Below are 18,628 nucleotides of genomic sequence, written 5' to 3'. Positions count from 1 at the left end.
GCAGCAAAAGTTTTTTGTGTCACTCAGTTCATTTAGTAAACTGCAAAAAAAAATCAAACCCCTGCTTTTTAAGGTGAAAGAGAAGAAGTCGTGAGTGATTTTCAAGTGTTCTGACCCCGTTGACACTGTGCTGAACTGTTGACATGAGTTGTCTTTCTGTCCCAGATTATCTGCTGCTGATTGGCTAAGCTGTCCTTTGTGCTGCGCAGGCCCTCTTCTCTCAGAGGGGATTAGTCCTCGTGTATGGCTTTACAGTCTGTGCTTGTGAGACACAGGAGCTCCTATTTCACTCGTTTCCACACTAAAGACTTCAACTTCAAGATAATAATATAGATCTATATTCAAATGACTTGTTGTGCCTAGTTGAGTTTAATATACGTGTCGCATACAACATTAAACTTTGAATAAGAGGTGAAACAAAACTGAACGTTAACACTGCACATCTTCTACCTGTCTGAGCCAGAAGACACTCAAGCGCTGAAGTCTGATAGCCCACCCAGGACTCGCACAAACAGCATATTGTTCAGGATGACATCACACTCTCATTTCAGCATGAGTCAGACCCAGAAACAGACAGACAGACACAATCAGGGGAGATAACAGGGTGAAGCAGAGGGGGAAAAAATGAGACTACTGGAGAAAATGTTTACTTTCCTTCATGCTGTGTATCTGCTTCTGAAACCCTCTCCCTGCAAGCTCAAGCTGCTTTGTTCACATGTTCTCTGTGTGAGAAAGCAATAAGAACTGTCCAGATACAGATATTTTATTGCCGGGTCTCACAATAGTTTACACAGCTCACACATGTGCTGCTTAAAAAATAATAGCAAGATAGCTACAGAGCATGCTCATAAACTAGTCCAGTTCTAGTTATTAGGAGGAGTGGGCTCAACACTTCCTCGCAATCCATCCATTATCTTAAACACTTTTTTAAATTCAGGGTCACAGAGGGTGCTGGAGCCTATCCCATCTGTTCTAGGGTAAGGGCAGGGTACACACTCGACTGGTCGCCAAGCTATCATAACAGTCGCTCACACCTACAGCCATTTTAGAATCACCACTTAACTGGGGGAAGTCTTGGGACTGTGAGAAGAAGCTGGAGTACATAGACACAATGCAAACTCCACACAGAAAGACTCCAGTTTCGATTACAACCAGCACTGCTGTGAGATGTCAGTGTTAAACAACATACCACCAGGCCAACTAAATCTAACATATAAAGAATAAAAGTACATTCTAATTCCTGCAGTGACTGCTGTCCTTCAGTCCAAAGAAAGCAACATACAGCTGCAACACATAAATAATGGAGCCATTATGCTCGCCGTGTTGTGTGCTGAATTTGGCATCACATTCTGTGTTGTGCGCCACAATCTTTGTGCTTTGGCCAATCGTGCACCTCTCGATTTGTGTAAACTGGTACGCTGCGCCGTGGTGAAGACATGAGTTTACAATCGTGTTGCTTCAATGATTTTGCTGTACGGAAGCTCAGAGACATACAGATATACAGAGGGAGATGTTGGAAAGTTTGAAAACTTGAGAGTTTGTGGAAAAAACATTGCAAAAAAACACTCGAAAAAGTCTTGGCTTCCAGTTCTTAATAATAGGGTTCTTAATATTAGTAGGTTGTTTTACAATCCTTATTTGTGTCGTGGATTATATACAAAAAGCACTCATCTCAGGGATGCTACAGGAAACCTCCACCATACTAGTTGGCTGCTCTAACCTCTGGTCTTTTTTTCACTCACAATGCCCACCTAGGGTTTTTAGCTGCCCACCAAAATGGCTAGATTCAGCACTTCTCATAAGGTGAAACAATCAATATAATTTTAGTTAAATTCAGTTTTATTTATAAAGCATTCAAATCACAACAACAGTTGTTGAGCAGATGCTTTGTATTGTGGGATACAGTATTAACAAGAAAGTCCAAATATCAGACAGCCCCCTATCCTCATGCACTTGGAGACAGTGGGAAGGAGAAACCTCCAGCTGAACCAGGCTCAGCCGTCTGCCATGACCAGTTTGGGGGTGAGGGGACTGAGACAGGACAAAAGACGTACTGTGGAAGAGAGCCAGAGATTAATAATAACTAATGATTAAATAAGTGAAAGGAGATAAGGGAAGAAGAACTACGCCCCACAGTAGTCTAAGCCACTCTAACATTTGTTATCAAGACAAATATGGAGCAATAGTCAGAGGCTGGTTAGCTTAGCTCAAGCAGAAAAGGTGGAAACAGATTAAAACACCAAATTTACATGTTGGTACGGATTACCATGTAAGGTGTTGGAGTGGTGTGAGTTGATTGTGTTACCTCTGGACAGACGTGCTTTGGTTTTGCTAAGCTAAGCTAAACAGTAAAGCTGCTGGCCTTACAGTGGCAGCAATCTTTTCATCTAACTCTTGGCATGAAAGCAAATAAGTCAGTGTCACAAAATGTGAACTTTTGGTTTAAAGAAAAAACAGAGGTATGTCTAGCTTGTGGGGGCCTGCATTCTTGACTGTTTGGATGGATGCCTGCCTCTCTCTACCCCTACATCCACTCAAGGACACACATAATCCCATAATAACAGCCATTTTAATAATTAGCTAGTGCTACCACTACCACATAGCCTTCCACCTCCATCTGCTCCCATCATTCCTGCAGAGTGAAGCGAGTTACCAGTGGAAGCAGGCAAGCCTCCCTTCCATATCAAACTGGTCCTGAAGAACCACACATGTACACACTCACATAGCAGTCTATTTATCCTATTACGTCTCATTTATTCTGTCATCTCTTTAGAATAACAGAAAAATGGAAGTCATCCATGGCCAGGCAGACCACAGCAAAAGCTCTTGTACAGCTATGTATAGGTTGAATGAGCAGCAGAAATATATATCTGTATGTTTGTGAGTGTCAGACATGTATAGTAAATCTTATATCTAACACAACATTAAAGGAATGTGCTGACAAAGAAAGACTCTTGAGCTCCTTTTCAAGATTTAAGAAGATTAATAGAAATCTAATATACAGTGGTGGTGAAGTCGCTTGAAAAAGCAATACAGTTTATTTATCAGTGTATGTGACTCAACATGGAGCAGAAACACTCAAAAAAAATCCATCTGAATCCATCTGTTTCATAAGGCCTTCAATCTTAAACATAAAAATAGCCTGAACAGAAATATGAGATATGTGGAGTTCTCCTCTTTGTACAAGCTAACAAAGTATCTCTGAAATAATCAATCAACATCCAACTGAATGAATCAGTAAGACAACAAATAAGCTGGCTTTCATTAATCAAGTCTTAACTGAGATTAGCAACTATATGCTAAAAATTTTCAAACATGAACAATTTATTTATTGGGAGTTATATGCTATATCTATAGAGTGGGTTGTCTACCCAGCACAAATACAAAACTTCTGTCCAAACACAAAAGTAAATTGTGTTTGGACAGAAGCAGCATAATTTTAATTTTCATGTGACAGAAACACTCTAACTTGTAACTGGTTTGGAATTACCCAATCATCATGTTATTGGACCAGAGAAAAAACTTCATGCAAACACAACAGAGCCTACCAGGTGATTCAAACAGGGAACCTTCTTGCTATGAGGTGCCTGTGCTAACCACTGCAGCACTGTACTACAAGAACTCCTCCTTTATAAGATGGCACATACTTAAGCAGTCAAAAAACTGTGTCACTGTTTTGAAATGAGGTTAAAAAGACACTCTGGGATAAGAGCAAGTATGGATCAAGACATTCTATAAAGACCTGTTAAAGCTGTGCTGTGATGCCCATAAATGTCTAAAACTGCTGTCATGTACTCAAAGATCTGCAGACAGTATTATCACCCTAAAATAACATCACTTAAACAGAGCAGAAGATTCAATGTGGAAAACTAGAGTCTGTAGCGATGACAGTACGGGAAAAGGTCAAAAGGTAGAGCAGGCTTATAAAGATAAAGAGCTGAGGTGCAGGACTTGGAAGAATGACTTATTCCAGTTAGAATGGCAGGACAAAGACTAATGTAATATTTTTTATGAGGTTTCTAGGAAGAGAGCAGTGTTTGTGTTGTTATTATGCAGGGGACTTTTGCTCTGAGCCTAAATTCTCTGATGACGACTGCACTGAGTAAATGTCGTCTACAGTTCATCAAAGAAGACAGCACCTGCATGTTCTCAAAGGTTTTCTTGGCCTCTGTCCAGTCTTACTGCTCTTTGAATTTCTTCCTGCTGCTTAATATTTCTTCCTACACTTTATTTGCACACTCCACTACTCTTTGAAACGTCTCAGCCTTAATCCATTTGAGACATCTGCTTGGAATGAAACTAAAGCCCAGGACTGAGTCATCCAAAGATGGTCTTGGAAAAATGAAGGATATCTACTGACGGATGAATCTCAGCTGTGCTGGGCACACAAGCATCTGAGTGTGCCACGCCCTTAGCCAAGGCCAAGAGTTGTGTATATATAGAAGCACACAAAGACTATTCTTAGTCTGTTTAAGGCTACACAAACACGTGCTCCATGCCCAGTTTGCATCGTCTTTCAGAGCTGCTGACATGCAGAACAGGGTCCATAGATGGATGACTACAGCTCTGTTGGCTGCTACTCCCACAAACTGGCAAAGAGGAAAGGTGCTTTCCCAACTGGCACCCATCAATGGAGCTGCTAGCCTTGGTTAGGTAAAGGGTATTTCCTGGTTGTAAAGTGTGAGATTTGTTTTCCTTTCTCGGCTGATTTCTAGTCTTGCCCACCAATGGGGGGGATTAACCGCTCTAGCCCAAGGCTATTTTATTGAATTAGTGCCTGAAAAAAACATACCTTAATTTAATCTGTAAAAGCCCCACACGTTGGACCAACGTGAACAATCTTGGGCTTTATGGATAAATGACATGGGAGAGAAGTTTAAAAGACGTTTTTCACCATGGCCACAAACGAAAACAACTTCAAGAGGTAAATACTTCTAAAAGATGCAAGATACTTCATGAGACAACAACTTAATAGACCCGTGATACAGAAGTCATTCTTCATCATAACCACGTAGACAGCCAAGTGTGCCGTTCTTTTCAATTCAGTAGAGTATTATAAAGTACCAGAAAAGATAGAAAAGATGCTGCTGTAGGGACTCAGTCATATTCATAGCTCAGCTCTTACCTCATTGTCTGTGCCAACGTCCAGCATGACAGGTAGGCACTGCTGTGGTGGCATACCTCCACAGGCTGTGTAAAGGGCCAGCTTGCCAACTGGGATTCCCATGCCATTGCAGCCGAGGTCCCCCAGCCCGAGGATCCTCTCTCCATCCGTCACGCACACAGCCTGTTAATAGATTAAACTGTCAGCCATAAAAACAGCATACAGAGGTCACACCAGAGATCTTATTATCTTATTATTTTTATTAAAAATCTGTGCGTGGTTCAACTACATTCTGGTTAGAAGAAATCCCTCAAACCTTTTTTCAGCAAGAATCAGATATCAGATTCTTGCTAGTCACATTAAATTTGCTTAAATAAATAACTTTGCTTAGCCTTATTTTGTTTCAACTCCAAATTTCTTCATCAATACAAGTCCACCCCACTACCAGAGAACATGTTTTTTTCCTCAGAGTGAGCCAGGCACTCCTACACCACCTGGCTTTCCACTCACAAGTCACTTTACTTATTAAGAGATAAGTTTCTCAGTGGGTTGTTTCCACAGTATATATATATAAAAAACAGTTGTGTAATGTTTAATATCGGCAGCAGAACAGTTTAATGCAAAATGTTCCTAATTCGGAGCGTTTTTCTGTTTTTCTTTTTTTCTTCAGTTCTTTTTTCCAGCACTGCTATGACGCAGAAAACTCTGGCCCAAGGATTTAACAGCCTTTTTCTCCCATAATCTGAATGTTTAAAGAGTGCCGTTAGCTTTCTGAATTTAAAATCCACAGCACCCTTACTAAATACCATTAGCAGCTTGTTTTTTCTATCACTTGCTAATATGTGACAGAAAAGCAGCCAAGTCCTGTCAGTGGATGGCTACCTTGGCTCCAGCGTGCCCTCTGTTAAAGTAGGGCATATTAGGCGAGCTTATCATGAGACCACCCTGACAACGAGAGGCGGCATGTCAGTGCCGAGGTAAATGCTCTGCTGTTGACAGCTGCGAACAGGTGGCTGAGGCTGCAGGTATATTTGACATGCCAAGAATGCCTTCTGGTGTCGTCATTCTAAATATGGCTAGATTATGACTTGCACATAGTTGTGCTATACACAAGATTAAAGAAATAGTTGAGGTTTTTGGGAAATTGGCCAGTAAGACGGGTCAAGGAATCAATGCCAAAGTCTTCCAAGCCCCAGAGACTACTGGATTTAGAGAGAGCCCTCTAATCATCTGAAATATTTAGTGTAGTCATACTGTATTAAATGGATAATCATGCATCTCACCATTAAATATCACCATCTTATGGTTTGTACATGGTCTTATTTTTTAAAAGAAACACCTTCAGTATACTTTAGTAAACAGTTCAGTATTTTATTTTATTTCCATTAGCAAACAGTCAGTATTGATTTAATTGCATAATAGGACCAAAGCCAATACTTCCCAGCTTCACAACCCTGTCATGTAATAATGTCAAGTCCCATCTTTCATTCATCATGAAATCTCCATATAAAACACAATGTAGCCGACACATGGTCATGCACATTTCCATACCTCGTAAATATTTCTTGCCTTATTTCAGTCACCAGTATTCTTCCGTCCAGCTGGTAATCACTTCGCCGGCTTTCAAGTTGAGTAAAGTTAAACACACCACCCATTAGCTTGTTCTACATCAATCACCACAACACTACAGCACTACTCTCTTTCTGTTTTCACAGCCCTTAGTGTTAACACAGCACACAAGCACTACACATTTGAAAGCAGTGGTTTTTTGCTATGCTGTAAATCTCCATGCATTTCAAACTGTCATGGCCCTGGGTCTGTGACCCAGCATTTTATGTTCTGAATTATCATTAATAGTCTCTGATTTCATTGTTATTTATAGTTTCTAGTCTCTTGGTTTCTGTCTCTGTGCTTCCCCTGTGTTCTTTGTGTCACGTCTAGTAAAGGGATGTTTTCATGTCTGTGCTCCGGATTGTTTCAGTGTCAGCTCTGTGTCCTCTGTGCATGTGTTTCCTGTTTACTTTGATAGTCTTGTATGCTATGTTAGTGTTTTCAGTTTTGCTTTCCCCGGTCTCGTTGTGTGTGGAATATAATAACAATAGTACCAGACTTTTTTTCTATCTGGAACACATGACAGCAGGTGACCACAGGACATCAGAAAAATAGACCTGAGTCAAAGATCACTAAAACTAATTACATAATTTTTGCATCAGTGTTTTTATGACTCTATCACTGCTGACCTTATGTTGATTTTAAGTATTTTGGATGTATAACAAACTGATAAAAACTGAGTTAATGCCACTGTTTGAGTTATTACCCTTATGTCCTTTCTGGCCAGTTCTGTAGTATTGAAGCAATGTGACCACAGTCGTGAATAGTGATAAACAGCCCCCTAGAACAAAGAAAAGCAGACATTTTACATTTTTAGATATTAGACAGTTAACCAGAAAATCCTCTTTCTCAGTCTTTAACTTTGACCTTTCTGCTCTATCAAAGCAAAATGTCACTAAGAAAATCTTGGCAAAAAAATGGCAAACACATCAACACTTTGTGCTTAAAGAACGAGCCTGAAATCTTTACCTCAGTAACTGTTTGAAGTGAACAGCTATTTCATTTCTGCTTTCTTTCTTCTGAACAAAACTATGTTGAGTATTGGAGTAGTGTTAAGCCCAGGGCTTCTTCAGCGACTTTGCTTTGGACCCCAAATATTCACTGATCTTAGTCCACCTAACCCACCCCACCCAACCCTACCTCCCTTACCAAACCTCCGTCTTTGTTTTTGTTTTTTTTCTCACTTACATCAATTTCCTTTGCTCCAGGACAAGGATAAAGAGATCTTCTCAATGTGTGGGGTCCCACTATAGTACCTTTCCTATTTTACTGACCCATCTGGTTATAGTATGTAAGGGCAAAACCTCCCTCGTATGCCAACAACAGTAAAAACATCACTATTTATAAGGATCTGCTCATAAAATGAAAAAAAGCATCTCAGATCAGTGCTTATGGTGGAAACCAGGAGGAAAATGCAAACAGTATGAGACGCTGTTAAATGTAAGAAAAAACAGAGTAAGATAAAGAGAAAGACGTAAAAGTGTCAAATAAAAAAAAGGCTGTGATATGGCAGGAAAAAAACACAGCAGAAAAGATTAAATTAAAAATTCAGTGGATATCCCACATGTGAACAGCCTTGAAACAGATGCTTTAATTAAGTGCACTCAATATAGTTGTTTTCCTTATTTTAAAACAACTTTAAAACTCTATCTATGTATCTATTATGTTTTTATCTATAGACAGACAGGTAGATAAACAGATAGATCCACCTTCAAATAATGAGCGTAATACTAATTGTGAATCAGTTAGTGTAATATCTGGTATTATCTGTGACGACAAAGCTCAGACTCAGGGACAGCCAATAAGAGGAAGGTTGGGTTAGTGGCAAAGTGGCAGAGTATAAGATAAATATGCAATATTTTGAACTGTGAATCAAAAGTACTCTAGCAGAGTCCTGGAAATGAGCAAAATGGATTCAATTTAAACAGCTTTAAAACCACATGCTCAATAGCAAATCTTTTAAACCAAACCATCAGCTTTTAGGATAAACTTTAGCCACTTCTGAATTAAGATGTGTGTGTTTGGTTTGAGCAGTTGTAGCTGATCATGCGATGACCACATTTAAATGGAAGAGATGCTTATACGTGGTAAACAACATCAGTAGTCCCGGGGCTCTCCTGGCTCTCCACGTGTCCTTCTTAATCTGTTATTGAGGAGGCCGGGCTCATACACAAAACGCTTTCTTGAACTTGTTGTTTTCAGGCTTTTTGTTTTGTTTTATTTTATAGCCACTACACACAGGGCTCACCTTTAAACATGACTATAAAAATTTACTATACAGCAGTGCAACTACTCCATGAAGCAGACATTTCAAGTGTAAACAGTAGTGTTTTGTTGTGTAGCATGGCAAAAGCTGACATTAAGAGACCATACGTTTGCAAGAAAGTAAAATGTCAAAAAATGTCATACATATTTTTCTTAAATGTTTTTGAGCAAGACCCAATGTATTAAAAGTCACACCAACCCAGTGAGCACTCCACCCTATACCAGCTGAAAACCTCAGACCTGGAGTTGGTAGTTCTCATTCTTACCATTTCACGTTTCTCAGCTACAGACTGCCACAGTGTAAGCTAGAAGTCACCACCTGATGAAGCCAAAAGAATGACATCATCAAACTCCCATGTACCCTAAATATCATGAAGAGGACAAGAGCTGATATAGAGTTCTACAACCAGAACAAAAAACACGTTGTTCCTCTTGAATCTTAGTTCACCTAATGGACAGATTCTCCTCTCCAGTATCTGGGAGCTTCCAGAGAGGGTAGAGGAGTGAGATCCCCCTGAAGTTACAGCATAGCCTATCAGCCATGACCTCCATGTCATATTGGAGAGAAACATCAGCCAGGACAGCCCCATAATATCCAGAGCATTAAAAAAAAAAGCAGGACAACTATCATACACCCCAGGCACCCTGTCACTTAGAAGATGTTTATCTACTTCAGTGACAGGGGGCCTGGAGTGATGGATGAGTTTCTGCATTATGTCCAGGAAAAAGAAAGTTTATTGGACAACAGATACACTAATAATAAATCAGTCAGGCTGATTCATGCTCACAGAGCATGAATGACCTAAGACACTGCTTGTTGCAAAGCCTTTAAAAAGTGCAGTGGTTCCTCTAATAAAAAGAGGTCTGGAGGTCAAATAAAGGTCATATGGCCACAGACATCTGGCATTCAAAAAGTTTCAACTCTTCTGACGCACATCTGCATGCATCTGCACATCTATGCACAAAAATGTTTAAGAGCCGGTTCAAAAGCAGCGCGGAGAGATCATTAAGAGAGTCTGCAAAATGTCTGCAGCTGTAAGGGGCTGTAGGGATCAGGACAAGAGCGAGGAGAAGGAGTGGCCTGCTGTGTGTGTTTATGTGAGGCCAGGAGGACATGAGCCACTGCCAGCAACAGCATTATGATGAATTTTTGGGGAAAGAGAGGTGATGGAGCTGAAAGGTTGACCTCAAAATATGACTGTTGGAAAACAATTTCATACAATGAATCAAAGCAGACAGGCTGGCTGGCAGTAATTCCTAACCTCTGTCAACCTGAATATTACCAAAAACATTTCAGGTTCATGTTTTTCATTATTTCTCTTCCTCCAATACTAATTTTCTGACACTTTGTACTTTCCGGGGAGCTGTAGACCTCATGACCTGAGCCACTCCTTTGAGCTTAATCAGGATTACAGCTCATAGAATAGTAAATAAATGTATCTCATAACGTCACAAGTCATAGTGTTTTAAATCCATCATCACTGTCTATCTAGGATAATACATCTGGAACACTGATTTTACATGGACAAACCAAGCTGGATGAGTCACTGTCAATATATGGCATCTATAAGGGAGTTGTGTACGATATGAAGCCTTTCACCCACAGATCAGGGAACAGTACTGTAAACTGTGTGTGCAGTGGACATCAACAAACAAACACAAGGGAAAAGAGAAGTGTGTCTTGCATATTTGTGTGAGAACATTGTTGCAGAATGAAGTCATTGCTGCTAGTTATAGGTTCAGATTTGGGTTGAGGGTAAAGGAAAATTCCACCCTCTGATAGTTTGATCGTTGCTTAGCTAACAAGAAAAAATAAGGTGGACCGCATAATTTCTTGGCCATAAAGATTTGTGGCCAACACTGATATTGTTTTTCCTACAACAATGATTTCAAACTTTCTTTGTAAGAAGTAAGTCTGCTGCTCTGTCAGATGAATTCAAAATGTCTTGCAACTAAACCTTTCAGCAGTTATTTATTCTGTGTATTTATACCACATTTTTTGTTATATTTGTTTCCTATTTGAATAGCTCATACATATTTATATCAACCTTTCATAGAAAGTTTTATGTAGCCTGGAATTTTAATGTTTATTCTTATCTACATTTAGTCTTTCTACCATAATTTCCAGCTAAGGAATAACTAACGGACTATAGTTGACCCTTTTTTACTCTTTTATTCATTTTATCTAGCTATTTAACTATTAATGGTAAATGGACTGATTCTTATATAGCGCTTTTCTACTCTTTTGGAGTACTCAAAGCGCTCTATACAACATGCCATATTCACCCAATCACACCCAGTCTCACAAGCACTTCCTCTAAACTGAGTGATCCTAATTCAGACATTCATACTCAGCAACTTGGGGTTAGTATCTTGCCCAAGGATACTTGACATGCAGACTAGAGGAGCCAGGGATTGAACCACCAACCTTCCGTTCAGTAGGTGACTAGCTACAGCTAAGATAATCCCTAATGTATGTTTGTTCCCTGCTTTAAGTAAACCATTCTGGCCATCTATCTTATCAATTTAAAGCTTAACAATTAAATGTTTCCTCTTACTTTTTACCTAACGGTTCCTCCAACTTTTAGCTAACTTTTAGCTAAGCAACTTTAGCAATTGCTTTCACCAAAAGATTAACAATAACTTGGCAACTATAAGTTCAATTCTTATTTGATGGGTAGTTTTTCCTACACTCTAAATTCCTGTTGTTTAGGTGTAACACATAAAGCAGTAAGTAAACAACATTTTAAAAATGTTTTCACAGTAGTTGAACAATCTTTATGGCCCATTCCCAACCACTGGAGTAAATATCTCTGGTTAAGGGGCACATTTTCATCCTCGGATTGATGCTTTGGCTTCTACTAAATGATTTCAATATTCCATTTTTTTTAAAGTTTGCTTTTTAATGTGCCTGTTTGTGTGTGTGCGCATGTGTCTGGCTGCTGCTGATATAATGACCACAATGAGTAGCAGACGCCCTATTTTCTAGATGAGAGGACAGCCACAAAGCATTGAGCAGCCACGTCTGGCTCCTCCAGTGTAAGAGTGTGGAGTGAACACAGAAGGAAAAGAAAACAACCTGATGGGCCGAAACAGCCCAACGGCTGACCTGCAGCCCCATACAAAACACACCCCAGGGATTGTGGCTGCTGGACGCCGTCGGGAGGGAAAGCTGCTTTCTTCACCATGACCCCAAAACACACCAGAACCCCACGAGAAAAGCAACCTCCAATCTTTGACCCGTGTCCACACCAAACCAGCCACCATTCTTCACTCCCGCCGTGTAACCTTGATCTTCACTATGCTGGACGCCCTCAGTTAGCAAGGTTCAACTGACACAATGGACACAAATCACTGAGTGTGAAAACAATGTTAAAGGTCACAGCCGCGCAATATGAGAATTTGACAACTAATTAAGCAACAAATCTAGCATGAAAAACTTTTTATGGTTTGTCTCTGGCCACTGAGGAAAAACATTATGACAGGATTTAGTTCTTGATTTTAAAAACTCCTTTGAAGAGTCTAACTGAAGCTGAATGGCGCCTGCATGTTATTAGTGTGACTTTTCCCAGAGTCAGGAGGTAAATGTCCATTCAGTCGAGAGGATCCAGCGGTGACTGTATGACTTCAGGTTTTTCACTTAAAAACTAAATTAACGAGATTTTCTTGGCAGAGCCTTCAAACACACACAACACACAGCATGAAGGCTACTGATTCATTTAACAATTAGAAGTTTATTTAAAAGGTATTAAAGAATAATTAGAGATTAGAGTTAGGTTTTACAAATTGGGCACAGTTTTAAAAGAACTCTATGTAAACCGAATCTTATGTTTCACTTCTGACCCCACCTTTTTTAGCACTGCATTTATTTTGCTGTCTCTAGGCCACAAGATAAAAAATAATACACAATATTTTAGAATTTTAGTCTAGCTAAACCTTCCTTAACTGTGTTCACTGTCTAGTAGGTGCGTAATGTAATATGCATATCCATCGTGGAAAATTCTGGGCTCACCAAAAATGGTAGTTGGTATTTAACCAAAGTTGTGATAAAAACAAATGGCACCAGGTCAAAATGGCATTCCATAAATTTCTAGACTGCTTATCCAACTTGGGTTTGCTAGAGCCTATACCAATTTTATTCTAGTTTTTAGATGCTTATTTTTATATACAAAAGATCGTAACTCGCATGACTAGAAGGCTAGTCATGCGATTTAGTACTGAGCTGCTTGAGATCACTGACATGCAAAAGCTTAAGGTTTATGTAATGAGAATAGGTATCTAAGTTGTATAGCAGTAACTGCATACCAACAGATTCACACTCAGAGGTACAGAAGGAAGACACATTTAGCTCATTAAATGACATAATTCCATGTCACTTTCACATACTGTAGTGGTGCTGCATATGCACTTAATTACCAATGGCTTGCATCCTCCATACACAGATGAGGACAAAATTATTAGCCCCCCTGCATAAAATTTTAAATGTTTGTTAAAGTTAAAGTTTTTCTAACATATTTCCCAAGGAATTTCAAACATTTCTCAGCATATTACTTTTCTTTAGAAAGCATACATTATTTTTCTTTGCACCCAATAACAGAATTATTTCAGAAATAAACAAAAAATACCAGGATCATTACTATTTGTCCCTTGACAAACTGAGCTTTTTACTGAGCCATACTGTAGCACAAATCACTGCTGTGCTCAAAGCAGCTTCTCTTTACACAGTAAAAAAAACCCAAAAAAACTTTAGCAAGTGTTGGAGCTGTCAGTAAATAAGACATCATGCCAAAAACAAAAGAAATTTGTTTAGATTTGAGAAAAAGAATCGTTGATGCTCAGAAAGCAGGAGATGGATACAAGGTTCCTACAGCATTTCCAAGTGTCAAGAATTGGAGTGAAAAGTATCATAAAGAGACCCACACAGTGCATAACAAAACTGGCAGAGGTGGGAAGCCCAAGATTTCAAAGATTCTGGAAAGCCGGAAAACTAGTAAAATATGTGTCTAAAGACCCCAGAACAACTGCCAAGACATGAATGAATAACTTAGCCAAGTCAGGACTGTATTTTCAAAGAAGACACTCACTAGAACCCTGCACAGGAATGACTGCGAGGTTACAGACCAAGAAAATCTTCAATTCTGCAGAAGAAATACCTTCGAGCAAGAATGACATACGATGAGGAAAACCTGGAGAAAGAATATGCATACTGGAAGTGCATCTTTTGGACTGAAGAGAAAAAAAATACGAGCTCTCTTGCCAGAGGAATGGACATACAACCCAAAGAACAGTGTGCCACAGTGAAACACAGAGGTGGGAGTATTATGTTGTGGGAACGCTTTAGTACATCTGGAACTGGGAATCTCATCAAGGTGGAAGGAACCGTGAAGAACAAAGGATGTGTGAAGATTTTGAAAGAAAACCTCAAGCAGTTAGCATCAAAGCTGTGTCTGGGTCATCACTTCACTGTCTTCTAACAACACACAAGTGGAAACATCTCTCTCATGCAGAACTACCTCCAGAGAGCCAGTGAGAACTTTGTTGACTGACGTGCACAAAGCCCTAACTTGAATCCCACTGAAAATTTGTGGGGTAAACTGAAGATCAATGTCCATGTCAGAAGGCCATCAATTCTGGATCCCCTTTGTTCTCTTGAGAGATTCACAAAAGAAGAATGCTGAAAACTAGCCATTAAAAAGTATACACAATTAACAATTAGCATCAGGGAACTAATGACTGGTAGTTTTTGAATATTGTTAAATAAATGTGTTTTTGTATGAAAAGTAAAATAATGGAAATAACTGAGAAGATGTCATAAAAGTTTCTTGTTCTGTTTAAAAGCACTCGGAAAATATAAAAGGGGGCCTGAAAATTCTGTCCCCATCTATATAGGGTACATATTGAGAATGAACAAGAAGATATTCATTAAACTGCAGTTAGCACATTGGGAAACCCATTATATACAAAAGCTAAGGCGCTCCAAAAACACTTTTCACTGGAAAATATTTATTCAGTGCTTGAATTCTCTTGATATCGTTGGCTTTTCAAAACAGATTCAAAGACAGAGTATTTATTTCTGAAAGACCAATGAGTGAGATATTTAAGATATCATTTTATTAAAGTTGGGAAGGTCAACAAATGATCACAGGAACAAAAACAAACCATTTCCCATTTTTTCATCAGAATAGATTAATTAGTTGGCCAAAGCGTTCAAGAGATGAAGAGTTAAAAACACAAAGATGAAACACAAATTTAAATGTAATGCAACTGGATACCAAAAGCACTGCTTTTTTGAAAAACAGTTAAAATAAACTGTTTTTTCTGTTATTTACTCCTGTGAAAGGAGTTATTACTTTATGTTGTTTCGGCGCGATCAGTTTCAGAGCTTAAATTAAACTGGATTTACACTGATGCAGAGCAATTAAGATATTCTACAAATGCACTGACATATGGAGTCCGGTCTACTCAGGGAAAGAAATTATGGACTATCAACTAATTACAATTGGTCCTTTAAAAACTGACAGATTTGTTAATATTTTGAAGGTATCGTGGAAGCCAAGTACACTACATTTATATAACGGTCTGTTCCACATAAGGCAATGTTAAGAAATAAAACAAGAGACTATGGAAACAAGACTAAATGCTGAAATACTTAAAAGACTACCATCCATTTTCAACATTTTAAGGCAGTACCAAACAGGAAATCAGCTGATGACAATTTTGCAGGTATTTGAATTTTTGACTCCAAATTTCATGGTGATCCAATTCCAGATATCCTGGGGTCATATCCATCATCTTGAAAATCCAGCGAGGAACTGTGCAGTTATTGAACAAACCAAATTACATTCAGAAATCCACACCACACACACATTTCCTCCTCTCCAGCTGCTTAACTTGCTTTAGTTGTAGCTCTTCTGACATGGGCGTGTGCACTTAATGCCACAGTGAATCACCTCCATTGCACCTTGGTTTACCAACATTAAAGGAGGAAAACACAGAGACATGAAGGGAATTGAGCCTCCAGCTTCTCATTCGCTACAGGGTCAACCAAAACAGTCAGTCCTGATTGTGACATGAAGATAACAGTGTTTTGAATTTTTCTGCATGTTTCAATTTGGATTGAACATCAGTCTCCTATCGTAATTAGACCAGAAAGACAGTCATCCTTCTCTGTAAGTGAGTTCAGCATCTTCTATGGCACACTCATAGGCGGACAGAGGCATTTCTGTTAATGGATGTGGTACCTAACCACAAGCTGTAGAGAAGGACAGACAGCACAATACTTAAGGAGCAAAACTGCTGGTTTCGACTTACTCGCTTCCTTTGCTGAGAGGTATTTAATAAGTTAATGGCTTTCTAAGAAAAGAGAAGAAGATTTTTGTGGAGAATAGCATTGCACAGCAGAGATTGTTTTTTATTTTATGACAAAATGTATTTTTGTCCTTAGCTGTAAGTTAACTACCGCATCCATATACTGTAAAAGCAAAACAGAAAAAAAATCATCTCTAATGTTTAAAAACTGAGGTCATGCTGTTGGTTTGGTCGACTGGTCATTTCCAGAGCAATTTAGCAAGTGAAGCCAAAAGGAGTGAAGCTGTCGGTATTAAAATAACACCCTTATGCTGCAGCACCTTGAGCAGCCAAGCAACTGACTAATCCAATAGCGCAAAAGAAGAAAACTGTGAGAAGAGCAGGTCTGGCAGACCCAATCAAAAACCATGTTCCCTGCTGCTGCTGACGCCAATGCTGTCCACTATTAAAATAACTAATTGCAATGGAAATGATGACCATCAATGAAGCAGGAAAAAAAGCAAAAGCGCTCTGGGAATGGGTAAGAGAAAAACACAAAAACAACAGGACATGGAATCCACACAATGGGTGAATAGTTTAGAATTATAATGAATGAATTCGAATCAGCTCAACAAACACAATTCCTATTTCCCTGTCTTAGTACAGCCTCTCGGTTATTGTTAGAGCAGAAATCTTTTGTCCTGTTTCTTCGAGGAATTTATCACAGCAGTAAGTGAACTGTGCACAGAACTTTTGTTCAGCACCTCTCTCATGAGTCGAAAATGAAATGTGATGGGAGGGATTCTCTTTCCAGTTCCTTCTTTTTTCCTTTTCGCTTCACACCCATCTCTCGAGGCACTGTGACTCTCCAAAGACAATGCACTCTTCTAATGCTTCCCACTTTCCGTGGCACGCTCACACTTTGACAGGATTCCATCACATTAAGAGTGTTCAGCACGCTGCCTGATTCACCCACAAGTGAGAACCAGCTCCAGTGTTTGGCCTCAGACACTGGAGCTGCCCCCGCTTCATTCCATTGCAGCCCACTGATGTTAGCCGGGGCTTCGTATAACTAATCTGTCATGAAGATTTCGCGACTTGGGAGCTGTGCATGTGGGGGGTAAGCGCTAGGGAACTCAAGTCCAAAATGAACACAGTTTAGCCAATTTGATCAGCCTTTCATCACTCCAGATATCGTGCTGAGGCAAAACATAAGAAGACATGGAATCTCTGACAAAGGCCAACCTGCAGGTGACGAAAATAGCAAGCAGCCAGTGTGAGAATCTGGGCTTTCATAGCCAGTCGTCTGCTCTAACTGTCCGGGTGAAGGACTGTCCAGTTTCTTTGTCCGCCAAGCTTACATAACTAAAAGGGCAAGAAACAGCAGGAAAATCCTGTTCCAGCACAAAGGCCCTGCTAAAAAAATCAGAGGCACAGACCTGATGAACCCAGCTGGTTATTAGATGAGTTTCAGTCCTGTGCAACCAGCTTTTCCATTCATTTGCTACTTTTCACACACATCCTGACATTTGATTCATGCCAATGACGTTTTATGTGGGATGCAAACTCAAATTCAACTGGTTTTGCCATGGCCAAAAAGTGTAGAAACTGGTCAAAGTGTACTGTGTTTATTTGCAAATTCTCTGTCTTAGCAACACTGTGTTACGTGAAGTATGCAAGAAGCCTAAACTATATAAAATTCAAATAAAGAATAGCTTCATGAAAAATCAGACTGATGATTAGACAGAAGTGCACTAAAATCACTGAGCACTCTATAGAACAACAATGATTTATGACCTATTGTATGCTCAGGGTTTCACAGAAAAAAATGTGGATTGTATTTTAGGGATGTCTGGGGTGGTGGCAGACTAGATGCCATAGTGTTCACTATTAACCAGATGGGAAAGTACTTTCAGAGTATCCAATTCTTCATGGCTTAGAGCTGCAAAGATAATTCATGTAATATGTGACATGAAGTGAGAAGGTAAAGCCATTACTGTATATTTTACAGAATATTACAGGGGAATGCTAAATAAAAGGTGCGCTTTTCTCTCCATAGTGATGGTCTCTGGTGCTTTTAAGTCAGCCAAAAGACAGTCCAGTGCTGTGAAATTCATACTGTCATTTGATAATTAACTGGAAACTTCAAATAGTTCATAAACCTGGTTGTCTGGTTTTGGAGAACGTCAATAAGAGACTGTGTGGTTCTGCAGCAGCTCATCTGGCGCATGAGGCTCAGCTTTTACAGATAAAACCATACAGAGTACAAATAAGCATACTAAAGCTGTTCATCCTGACTTTCACTACTGAGATATGGGTTTGTGCCATTTGAATCCAAGTAAATGTGAACTTCTTTTTAGA

At 39.4% G+C, this 18,628-nt stretch overlaps 1 protein-coding gene across 1 annotated transcript in view; it reads right to left on the bottom strand.

The window, feature by feature from the left end:
• me1 (malic enzyme 1, NADP(+)-dependent, cytosolic) overlaps positions 1–18,628 on the bottom strand; it is a 77,975-nt gene that overhangs the window by 14,072 nt on the left and 45,275 nt on the right. The window contains 3 exon segments of the mRNA XM_085177290.1: positions 5,126–5,287; positions 7,422–7,435; positions 7,438–7,496. Coding sequence (XP_085033416.1) covers positions 5,126–5,287; positions 7,422–7,435; positions 7,438–7,496 — 235 coding nt within the window.

Source organism: Neolamprologus multifasciatus, chromosome 11 (assembly GCF_963576455.1).
Source record: "Neolamprologus multifasciatus chromosome 11, fNeoMul1.2, whole genome shotgun sequence".
Lineage (NCBI taxonomy): Eukaryota > Metazoa > Chordata > Actinopteri > Cichliformes > Cichlidae > Neolamprologus > Neolamprologus multifasciatus.
Note: the sequence above shows the minus strand (reverse complement) of the source record. Positions and strands in the feature narration are given on the sequence as shown.